We start from the raw sequence: 11,784 nt of genomic DNA on the forward strand, positions 1-11,784 counted from the left end.
CCTGTAAATTACTGTAAGGTCTAACTAGCTTAGACTTCAATTAAACTAGAAATCAAAGTTAGACACTTCACATTTTCTCCTGTATTCAAAACACTTTTTATACTTTTTACTGAACTCTTCCTTTCTTGCAATATATATGCAAGATGAGTTCTGCTTAAGCAGAGCACATTCCATAATGAACACAGCTAGTCACACTTAATAAATACACATTCATTGTTAGGAACCTGAACTCTAAGTATGTAGAATGTGTTTGATAGATTCCCAGATTACACAAAATCATGTAAAAACTGCTTTATTGGTTGCAGTTAACATGTTACAATAAATATTGATCCCAAACATGAAATCAACCATTTATGACAAGGACAAGCAAGATCCCTGAAGAATTACACGAAATTGGATAAGAAGATGGTAGTTAAGGAGGCATCTTGTAAACTGGAATCATTTCTTGGGCATTGCAGCTACAAACAGCTCATAAACAGCATAGCATGTTCCTGAAATGGAAAGAGACAAAAGATTAAGTTTACAGAAAGGTGCACATACAAACTGAGCTGCAAGTTAGCCTTTGTTTTGCAAAATCTCATTCTTTGAGTATATAGGATCCAATTAAGAGACAGACCAGACCTAAACCTCCCAGCAAATGAGGGCCTCAACTCAAGCTTCACTTGAAGCACTGAAAAGCTTTTATCAATGACATTTTACCTTTGCTTCTCTTTTCAGGAGCAGCTTTAGGGTAATTTTATAATGTGCTGGCTTTGATTTTTTTTTAAATAAAGAAAACACTTGAAGTTGTATCTATATGTGGCGAGTACTCTTAACAGACAGGTTAAATCAGGCTTTCAGCAGATAGGTTGAAACTGAAACAAAGCTTAAAGTTTTTAATTTACGCTGTACTAACACTTTGCTTGGCCTTATTATGGAGTGCATTTAACATACTTTACACGCACACAATTGTACAAGAGACTTACCATTCACATTTTAAAAGAAAACTACTTTTCAGGTTACCCAAGAAATATAACTGTTTAATAATACAGTTTTCTATCAAACCTTACCAAAAACCGTTAGAGCCATGGTGGTTCTATACAGCAAACCATCTGCTAGTCCACCCTTAAGATGCACTGGCATTCCATTATCCTCCTAATGGAAATAAAAAAAACAGGAACATGAATAATCTTGTGTGCATGCTGTTTTTAAATTGTTCATTTTAGATATTCTAAATTTACCAAATTTACAAATAATTTGTTTTTGAGAGCTGGGCAGCCATATCATTCTTTCCAAATACTGTTAGTTTTCATTATTTTTGAAGAATCCTTTCTAGCCAATATGTTCCAACATATTCAAACTGGAACAGGTACAGAGAAGGGCTACTAGGATGATCCGAGGAATGGAAAGCCTGTCTTATGAAAGGAGACTCAAAGAGCTTGGCTTCTTTAGCCTAACCAAAAGAAGTCTGAGGGGAGATATGATTGCTCTTTATAAATATATCAGAGGGATAAATATCAGGGAGGGAGAGGAATTATTTAAGCTTAGTACCAATGTGGACACAAGAACAAATGGATATAAACTGGACATTAGGAAGTGTGAACTTGAAAATATATCAGAGGGATAAATATCAGGGAGAGAGTGCAGGAGGTCAGACTAGATGATCGTGATGGTCCCTTCTGACCTTAAAGTCTATGAGTCTATATTTTTTAAGTCAATTTAAAGAGAGTCACTTTTTTTTTTTGCACCAAAAGTTAGATACTACATTCTGATGTTAAGGTTATTTGGAAGTTGCAAATCTCAGCGTCTTTCATTCCATTATATCAATCTATTATGTTAATATAGCATCTTTCATCCACAAAATTAGTACTACTTACGTATTTACAAAAACAACAAGGAGTCCGGTGGCACCTTAAAGACTAACAGATTTATTTGGGCATAAGCTTTCGTGGGTCAAAATGTACCTCTTCAGTTGCATGGAGGCCTAAGTATTTGTTTTTGCCCACACATTTTCTACTTTTCATTTGTTCTATGAACACACTTTTCCTATTTGGAACTATTTCATTTATCCCATCAGAAGTATATTTCAAGAAAGTGAAACAAATTCATATATTTTAAACCATGTAGCATTATCACTCAAGCAGTCAGATTTTACAACAGTTGACAAGTCAAAAGATGCACCTTTTTCTATGTACAGAGCATTTCAATAATATGAACACTAATCTTAGGGCTTGGCTACACTGGAGAGTTGCAGCGCTGGTGGAGGCTTTACAGCACTGCAACTTAGTAACTGTCCACACCTGCAAGGCACATCCAGCGCTGCAACTCCCTGGCTGCAGCGCTGGCTGTACACCTGGTCTGCTTGAGGTATAACGAGTGCAGCACTGGTGATGCAGCGCTGCTTGTCAAGTGTGGCCACACACCAGCACTGTTATTGGCCTCCAGGGTATTAGGAGATATCCCAGAATGCTTTTAACTAAATTACTCTTTGTTTTGTTATGATGCCTCTCTGTTTTGTTGTGAACTCGGGGCTCCAGGAGCTACTTATCTAAAAAACAAACACAGCTCCTGTTTGCTGTGATCAATCTGTAACTGACTGTGAACAATCAATTGAGATAACCCACTACCTTGCTGTGAATGAGGCAGGCAGGGGGATGAGTGTTTGCTTGAGGAGAGAAATAGCGAGAGGGGAGGGGGAGAAAGGGAGTCCGTTGGAGCAGCTGCTTATCTGGTCTGCAGGCTGTCTGCAGTTAAGAGTAAATGAGGGGTCGGGGAAATTTTCAGATTTTGCAAGGCAGGGAGCTGATACACAGTGTCGGCTCCAAAAATCCACTCTCTCTCTCTCTCCCCCGCTCCCTGTCACACTCCACCCCACCCCCCTCTTTTGAAAAGCACGTTGCAGCCACTTGAACACTGGGATAGCTGCCCATAATGCACTGCTCCCAACAGTGCTGCAAATGCGGCCACACTGCAGCGCTGGTAGCTGTGAGTGTGGCCACACACCAGCGGTTTCCCTACACAGCTGTACGAAGACAGCTGTAACTCCCAGCGCTGCACACCTGCAAGTGTAGCCATACACGGTCAATTTTAAACAGTTTTACAAGTTATTCCCAATTTAAAATGTGAAAGTAGATCTTTTCTCTACTTATTCCTCTAAACTATCTAATTAAATGCTAGAATCAAACTGCACAAAATATCAATACAGTCTATCAAAATCTTTTCTATTGTGATAAAATTACACATTGATCATGCCTATTCAATACCTGAAAAAGCTTCTGCTTCTCTGGAACTCTGTTTGCAACTTGTCTGCGTGAAGCAGTGCTTATGGTCCTCTGGGAAATTTGCCGAAGAGCCTACAATTAGAACATATAGTACTTAAAAAAGGCAGTTATACTTATCCACAGTGAAGTGAAAAAGAGTTTTCCTAACTATTTACAGCTTACACATATTTCTAGAATTACAATGCTGAGGGGGTCTTAGCTTTCTGAAACTCAGGAAATGTGTAATACTAAGATTAGTCAACTGGAGGACTCAAGTTTTATGGAAGAGATTCAGGGGTTTTGTTGTTTGTTTTATTTCCACTCCAACAAACTATTACTGTTTAACTGTTAAAAGCAGAAGCTATAGTTGCATGCCCTCTGTTCCTTCTCTTCTATGCCAAAGATCAGGCTTATGCTGCAGCACTAAAGAAAAACAAGTCTTGATCAGTTTCATTTTGTTGTGCTGAGTCATGAGACTATACAAGCCTAGAATCTCATTTAATTACCATAGCTCCCCCAGAAAAAGCTATGCTAATTGCAACATTTTATCTTCCTCACAGCTTTCTATTAAAGTCACCTTTCAAATGATCTCAGCCCAACATCTGATCAAAATTCATTTAGGCATTTCTGAATTAGGTATTCAACCATTCCCGCCTTGACAACTGACCACAAATCACTGCTGATCCCCTTACATAACAGGGGTGGAGTGACAGCCCAGCATTACAATGGCTCAAATTCTCTCTCTCTCACAGAGCTCAAAGAATGGTAATACCAACTGCACCTTGTCCCCCAAAATACACCCGAAGTCTCAGATCTATCCTGTATTCCCTCATCTTCATGTACATGTAGGACCTCTAGAAGAGAAGGCAAGACACCAAGGTTATGTCTACCTCACTAAACACCCTCAGCTGGCCTATGTCAGAAGACTTGAGCATTTACATCACAATTAAATAGCATTGCAGCCCATCTCTTTGCTACAATTCCTCTAACTGTAGTGTCTAGTTGGCAGTTTGGCAAGTGCATCCCCGCCAATAACCTGCCCAGATGGCTAGATTCCTCCAGGAGAATGCAGTTTACAAAACTCAGAATTAAATGTGTGACAGATTGAGATAACGCAAGAGGATCTCGGCATAGAATGAACTTCCAAAAGAGTCATGTCCAGAGTCCTCCCATCTTCAGCAGATGATGCAAGACCCTTCCTCCCTTTTGATAGAGCTTTTCCACTACAGACCTTCATGTAGATATTTAATTTACCTGGGGAACCCATCCCATAGCAATGGAGCCGCTCAGAAACCCCTAACATTAATAAGCAAAGAGGGGACAATATATGCTTTTCCACTTTTAAGACTGAAGACTATTTAAGCCTTAAAAACGTGCACCTAAGCATCACTAAGGAGGAGTGATCATTTGAAAACTTTGTCTACTGGAATCATAACGGATTAAAAATTCACGCTACGTCGCTCTCGCCCGTGATACTGCGGGGCAGGGCGCTGCACCCGGGCCTTGTTTCTCAAACGTTCATGGCAGCTCATCGGGCAGCTGCAGATAAAAAAGCAAAGGCAACAGGCTGCCTCCATAAGCCCCAACTGCGGCGTTTCCTGCTGCCTGACGCTGACAGCAAGGTCGGGCGGACACCACCACGGGCCGAGGGACGAGCCGCAGGGCCCCTGCTGCACCCTAGCAAGGCCCTTCCTCCGAGCCGCAGGGCCCCCGGGCGGGCAGCAGGGCCCCCGGGCCGCTCACGGTGAGGGAGACGGGGCAGGGCTCCCCTGCGGCGCGCCAGGTCGCTCGCTGCCCTCCGCCAGAGGCGCTCCAGGAACAGCCCGCGGCGCGGCCTGGACGGCTCCGGGGCAGGGGACGCGCGGGGCCGAGCCGCCCGCCCGCCCGGCCCCGCTCACCAGCAGGTTCCGCAGCATCTTGGCTCTGGTCCCTTCACCTCGCCCCGGGAAACAAGGACACCGGAAGCGGAAATCGCTCGCCTGGGGCTGGCCACCGACGGAAGCGCACCGCCTGCTATAGAGAGGAACGGGAAGTGGCTAGAGCGGCTCTACCAAACTCATAGAGCCCCGCTAGTCATGTGGTACCCGCCCCCGGCTAGGCCTCCGGGCTCTGGCGCCTGCGCAGTGCGGAGTGGGAGGGGTGTTCCCTGCTACTGCCGCCCCCTGAACATTCAGGATTAGTTAAAAGTCCCAAAGGCCCATCAACTTTTCCCAAACGTGATTTGTGGCTTGTTCAGGGTAAGCCCCGGGTGGGCCCTGAGATGCTTTGTTTACCTGAGTGTCGGCAGGTGCAGGTGCTCGCTGCTCCCAGTGGCCGCGGTTCGCTGGTCCCGGCCAATGGCGTGGGTCAGGTCACCGCTTTCTGCAGTTCCCATTGGCCAGGACCGGAGCTGCGAGTGGCCGTACCTGCGGACACTGAGCTAAACAAAGAGTTTTGCGGCCCGCCAGAGGCTTACCCTGAACAAGCCGTGAACCAAGTTTGGGAACCCCTGAACTTCAGACCATTTCTCCAGTTTGTCCAGATCATTTTGAATTTTAATCCTATCCTCCAAAGCACTCGCAACCCTTCCCAGCTTGGTATTGTCCGCAAACTTCATAAGTGTACTCTCTATGCCATTATTTAAGTCATTGATGAAGATACTGAACAGAATCAGACCCAGAACTGCAGGACCCCACTTGTTATGCCCTTCCAGCATAACTGTGAACCACTGACAACTATTCTTTGAGAACAGTTTTCCAACTAGTTTTGCCACCACCTTATAGTAGTTCCATCTAGGTTGCATTTCCCTAGTTTGTTTATGAGAAGGTCATGTGAGACAGAATCAAAAGCTTTACTAAAGTCAAGATATATCACACATACCGCTTCCCTCCTATCCACAAGGCTTGTTACCCTGTCAAAGAAAGCTGTTAGGTTGGTATGACATGATTTGTTTTTGACAAATCCATGTTGACTGCTACTTATCACCTTATTATTTTCTAGGTGTTTGCAAATTGATTGATTATTTACTCCATTATCTTTCCAGGTACTGAAGTTAAGATAACTATTCTGTAATTACCTAGGTTGTCCTTTTTCCCCTTTTTATAGACTGGCACTATATTAGCCCTCTTCCAGTCCTCTGAAATATCTCCCGTCTTCCATGAGTTTTCCAAGATAATCAATAATGGCTCAGATATTTCCTCAGTCATCTTGAGTATTCTAGGATGTATTTCATCAGGCCCTGGTGACTTGAAGACATCTAACTTGTCTAAGGCTATGTCTACAATGGCAATTGAATGACAAAACTTTTGCCTTTCAGATGTAAGCAGAGTCAGGATGAGCCCCACCCTGACATCTGGTGGTAAATTATGGGGAGTGCGGAAAGTGTTGCATTGGTATTTCGGTTATTTGCATGGGCACTCCCACCCCACTTAGCATACCGCAAAGCAGCATGGGATGGTTACTTTCACAGCTGTGGGAGCCCCCAATTTCGTTGTTATTGGGGCAGGAGGAATGAAATGTTGTCACCCTGATTGGGTAAATGGGGAACTACAAAATTGTCTTGTGATGGGGGGTTTCATTGTCAGCTGGATAGCGCTTGCTAGATGGGGCACATGGGTTCCAAAACCCATTGAGAAGAAAAAGGCTGGGGGCCAGTATCTGTACTTGGTGGTGCAGGCTCCTTGTGTGAGCCAGAAGCATCAGTTCCACCTGTGCCTCTCTCCACTGTGGAATGTCAGAGTTAACTTTTGATTCCCTTAAGAATCTAGATGCAGGTTACTGAGCTGAATTCACTGGGGCTCCCCTACTATGAGCTGAAATCACTGAAGAGCTGGACTTGCTGAGCTGAGAGCACTGTGCTAATGAGTGGAGCTGAAATCACTGAAGAGCTGGACTTGCTGAGCTGAGAGCACTGTGCTGATGAGTGGGGGAGCCTGAAGCAATACTGGCAGAGCAGAGTGGAGCAGTTTGTGCAGCCACTAGGTGAGTGGAGCTGAGCAGCTCGTGAGGACGGCTGGAGCGGATCACAGGACAGCTGGTGGACCAGAGCAGCTGGCAGAGTGGAGCAGCCCACAGAGTAAGCGGAGCTGAGCTGTTTGCGGGGACGACTAAGGGAAGCAGAACCCCACGAAGAGGCAGGGCAGCTGGCCCCGAACCACGTAAGGTGCCCCTTTCTACCTAGGCTGGGGAGGGGGACCTCTGCAAAGAGACTCTTGAACTCTGGGCTGCCTGACCCGGGACAGAGACTTTTGAATTGTGGGACCTTTGGGACTGTGGGTGATTTAGGGGGGTTGCTGGACTCAAGGGCCCAGAGAGAAGGACACGGCCCAAGTTGCTGGGGTGGGTCTTTGCTCACGGTTTGACCTATGAACTCCAGTTGAGGTATTTTCCAAATGTCATGCTTGTTGTTGTTTATCTTATGTAATTAAACCTTTTCTGCTACACCAAGAGTCTGTGCTTGCGAGAGGGGAAGTATTGCCTCCTTGAGGCGCCCAGGGGTGTGTGTAAGATTTTCCCAGGTCACTGGGTGGGGGCTCGAGCTGGTCTGCATTACGTTGTGGGGAAGGGACCCCTAGGTATTGAACCTGGCCCTTGCTGCTATCGTTTCAGCCTGGCAGAGGGGTTACACAGACACTCCTCCCCCCCTCCAAAAAACAAAAGTTTCGCTGTGACAAGCACCACTGTGAAAAGCGCATTGTCGGCAGGAGCACTGGGGATGAGTGGCTACACCGCACGCCTTTTACATGGCTGTAGTGACACAGCTATGTCACTAAACATTAAAAATTACTTAGGCTGTGTCTACATTCTCAGTCTCTGTTTAATCCTGAGCTGATGGTGTCAAATTTGCAAATGAACTGAAGTTCAGCAGTTTCTCTTTGGAGTCTGGTCCTGCAGTTTTTTTGCTGCAGGATGGCTACCTTTACATCTGCTACTGTGTGTCCAGGGAGGTTGAAGTGTTCTACAGGACCAGACTCCAAAGAGAAACTGCTGAACTTCAGGAAGATCTACTTACAATTTGATCTGTGTGATGCATATGCTACCGAAGCCACTAGAGGGCTACTTCACTACTCAGAATAAGCAGAGCTAATGTGTGCTGGAGTAGCCAGTGGGGAGGCTGGGCAGATGTGGTGGGAGAGCTAATACCAAAATCATCTTAATAAATTTAGGAGCACTGGCAACACTAATTCTCTCTCTCTCTCTCTCTCTCTCTCTCTCTCTCTCTCACACACACACACACACACACACACACACACACACACACACACACACAAGACAAGGAGAGTTCAAAAATCAAGACAGACCAAAACATAGTTTAAAAAGAAAAAAAAAATTTTGTGGGTCTGACTCATCATTATTGAATCTTTGGGATTGGCAATACTGATAATTTTACAGTTTCTCAAAGACTAGATTGCATACAGTATTCATCAAAATGACAACATAGCAGTTCCATGTCCATCGCAATATGACCTTGCATTTGGCTGCATCAAAATATGTTGTTCGAAAGAGTCCAGCTTACTGTGGATCTAAATCACTCTGTAGAACCAACCTATTCTTATAATTATTTACCAATCAGCTAATTTGTGTCATCTGCAAATTTGACCAGCAATGATTTATGTTCATATGATAGGCATGAGATGCACCATTCAAGGGATGGGGGTTCCACGACCACCACTCCCAAGAGGAGGAGGAGGAGGGTGGTGGTGGTCGGGGACTCTCTCCTCAGGGGGACTGAGTCATCTATCTGCCGCCCTGACCGGGAAAACCGAGAGGTGTGCTGCTTGCCAGGGGCTAGGATTGTGATGGAGAGACTGCCGAGACTCATCAAGCCCTCAGATCGCTACCCCTTCCTGCTTCTCCAGGTGGGCACCAATGATACTGCCAAGAATGACCTTGAGTGTATCACTGCAGGCTACGTGGCTCTGGGAAGAAGGATAAAGGAGTTTGAGGCGCAAGTGGTGTTCTCGTCTATCCTCCCTGTAGCAGGAAAAGGCCAGGGTAGAGACCATCGAATTGTGGAAATCAACGAATGGCTACGCAGATGGTGTCAGAGAGAAGGGTTTGGATTCTTTGACCATGGGATGGTCTTCCAAGAAGAAGGATTGCTAGGCAGAGACGGGCTCCACCTCACGAAGAGAGGGAAGAGCATCTTTGCAAGCAGGCTGGCTAACCTAGTGAGGAGGGCTTTAAACTAGGTTCACCAGGGGAAGGAGACCAAAGCCCTGAGGTAAGTGGGGAAGTGGGATATCGGGAGAAAGCACAAGTAGGGGAGTGCAAGAGGGGAGGGCTCCTGCCCCATACTGGGACACCAGGACGATCAGTGAGTTATCTTACATGCCTATACACAAATGCAAGAAGCCTGGGGAACAAGCAGGGAGAACTAGAAGTCCTGGCACAGTCAAGGAATTATGATGTAATTGGAATAACAGAGACTTGGTGGGATAACTCACATGATTAGAGTACTGTCATGGATGGATATAAACTGTTCAGGAAGGATAGGCAGGGCAGAAAAGGTGGGGGAGTTGCGTTGTATGTAAGAGATCAGTATGACTGCTCAGAGCTCCAGTATGAAACTGCAGAAAAACCTGAGAATCTCTGGATTAAATTTAGAAGTATGAACAACAAGGGTAATGTCGTGGTGGGAGTCTGCTACAGACCACCAGACCAGGGGGATGAGGTGGATGAGGCTTTCTTCCAGCAACTAACAGAAGTTGCTAGATCACAGGCCCTGGTTCTCATGGGTGACTTTAATCACTCCGATATCTGCTGGGAGAGCAATACAGCAGTGCACAGACAATCCAGGAAGTTTCTGGAAAGTGTAGGGGACAATTTCCTGGTGCAAGTGCTGGAGGAACCAACTAGGGGAAAAGCTCTTCTTGACCTGCTGCTCACAAACAGGGAAGAAATAGTAGAGGAAGCAATAGTGGATGGGAACCTGGGAGGCAGTGACCATGAGATGATCGAGTTCAGGATCCTGACACAAGGAAGAAAGGAGAGCAGTAGAACAGAGACCCTGGACTTCAGAAAAGCAGACTTCGACTCCCTCAGGGAACTGATGGGCAAGGTCCCCTGGGAGAATAACATGATGGGGAAAGGAGTCAAGGAAAGCTGGCTGTATTTTAAAGAATCCTTATTGAGGTTGCAGGAACAAACCATCCCGATGTGTAGGAAGAAAAGTAAATATGGCAGGCAACCAGCTTGGCTTAACAGTGAAATCCTTGCTCGTCTTAAACACAAAAAAACAGCTTACAAGAAGTGGAAGATTGGACAAATAACCAGAGAGGAGTATAAAAGTATTGCTCAGGCATGCAGGAGTGAAATTAGGAAGGCCAAATCACACTTGGAGTTGCAGCTAGCTGGAGATGTTAGGAGTAACAAGAAGGGTTTCTTCAGGTATGTTAGCAACAAGAAGAAAGTCAAGGAAAGTGTAGGCCCCTTGCTGAATGAGGGAGGGAACCTAGTAACAGAGGATGTGGAGAAAGCTAGTATACTCAATGCTTTTTTTGCCTCTGTCTTCACAGACAAGGTCAGCTCCCAGACAGCTGCACTCTGCAGCACGATATGGGGAGGAGGTGACCAGCTCTCTGTGGAGAAAGAAGTAGTTCAGGACTAGTTAGAAAAGCTGGACAAGCACAAGTCCATGGGGCCAGATGCGCTGCATCCGAGGGTGCTAAAGGAGTTGGCCGATGAGATTGCAGAGCCACTGGCCATTATCTTTGAAAAATCATGGCGATCGGGGGAGGTCCCGGATGCTATAAGAAGTGATACCCTTAATTATAAAAATAATTTTCTTTCACTGCACTTCATCATGTAACAACACTGTTTACAAGAACAAAAGCTTACAGCATAGAAGACAAAATAAAATGGATAAACAAAAAATATTAGATTTAGTCAGGCTATTGGAAAAGAAGAAGTTACTCATCTTATGCAGTAACTGGAATTTTTTTTTGAGATGTGCCCCCCTCTGGGTCTTCAGGTGCACATGAGCTCCCATATGCCTTTGATCACAGATTTTTGGTAACAGTGCCCGTTCAGCCTCTGCGTGCTCCCTACACATCCTCATTCCCCATATTGAGGATATATTGGGCTGCATGGGCAAACCATCCTTTGTTCCCTCTCTATCTCAAAGTCCCACAGAGGAAACTCTCAAGCATAAGGGAAGGAGGGTGGATAATGGAGTACACATAGGGGGACACATCTCCAATAACTCCAGTTACTGCACAAAGTGATTAACCTCTTCTTCTTCTTCTTCGAATAATGTCCTATGAGCGCGGTCCACAGCAGGTGACTCTGAAGCAGCATTCCCACAGGGAGAAGGGGACTTCAGAGCAGAGTCTAACACTGAAGACAGAACTGCATTGCCAACTGCAGCATCTGATCTAGAGGCATGAACCAAAGCACAGTGCTTGGAGAATGTATTTACTGAAGTCCAGATTGCAGCTCTGTAAGTTTCTGCAACTGGAACATGCTTAAGTAATGCCACAGAAGTAGAATGAGACCTTGTAGAGGCAGGGCAGTTGGCCCCGGACCACGTAAGGTGCCCCTTTCTACCCAGGCTGGGGGTCGGGGG

At 45.5% G+C, this 11,784-nt stretch overlaps 1 protein-coding gene across 1 annotated transcript; it reads right to left on the minus strand.

The window, feature by feature from the left end:
• Positions 1-276: 276 nt before the first annotated feature.
• Positions 277-5,292, minus strand: LOC123365784 (cytochrome c oxidase subunit 7A2, mitochondrial). Its single transcript, XM_045008666.1, has 4 exons — positions 5,138-5,292; positions 3,243-3,332; positions 1,050-1,134; positions 277-491 (listed from the first exon to the last, which is right to left on the minus strand). Exons 1-4 carry the CDS (start codon positions 5,153-5,155, stop codon positions 439-441), a joined length of 246 nt encoding a protein of 81 aa, XP_044864601.1. The 5' UTR covers positions 5,156-5,292; the 3' UTR covers positions 277-438.
• Between the last annotated feature and the right edge of the window lie 6,492 nt (positions 5,293-11,784).

Source organism: Mauremys mutica, chromosome 3 (assembly GCF_020497125.1).
Source record: "Mauremys mutica isolate MM-2020 ecotype Southern chromosome 3, ASM2049712v1, whole genome shotgun sequence".
NCBI lineage: Eukaryota > Metazoa > Chordata > Testudines > Geoemydidae > Mauremys > Mauremys mutica.

Bases quoted from the DNA above. Each gene is read 5' to 3' on its own strand.
- LOC123365784 (XM_045008666.1), bottom strand. The intron at 1,135-3,242 runs GTATTGAATAGG...TATTTCCATTAG, and splicing joins AGAAGCAGAAGCTTTTTCAG to GAGGATAATGGAATGCCAGT. The intron at 492-1,049 runs GTAAGGTTTGAT...TTTCCATTTCAG, and splicing joins CATGGCTCTAACGGTTTTTG to GAACATGCTATGCTGTTTAT.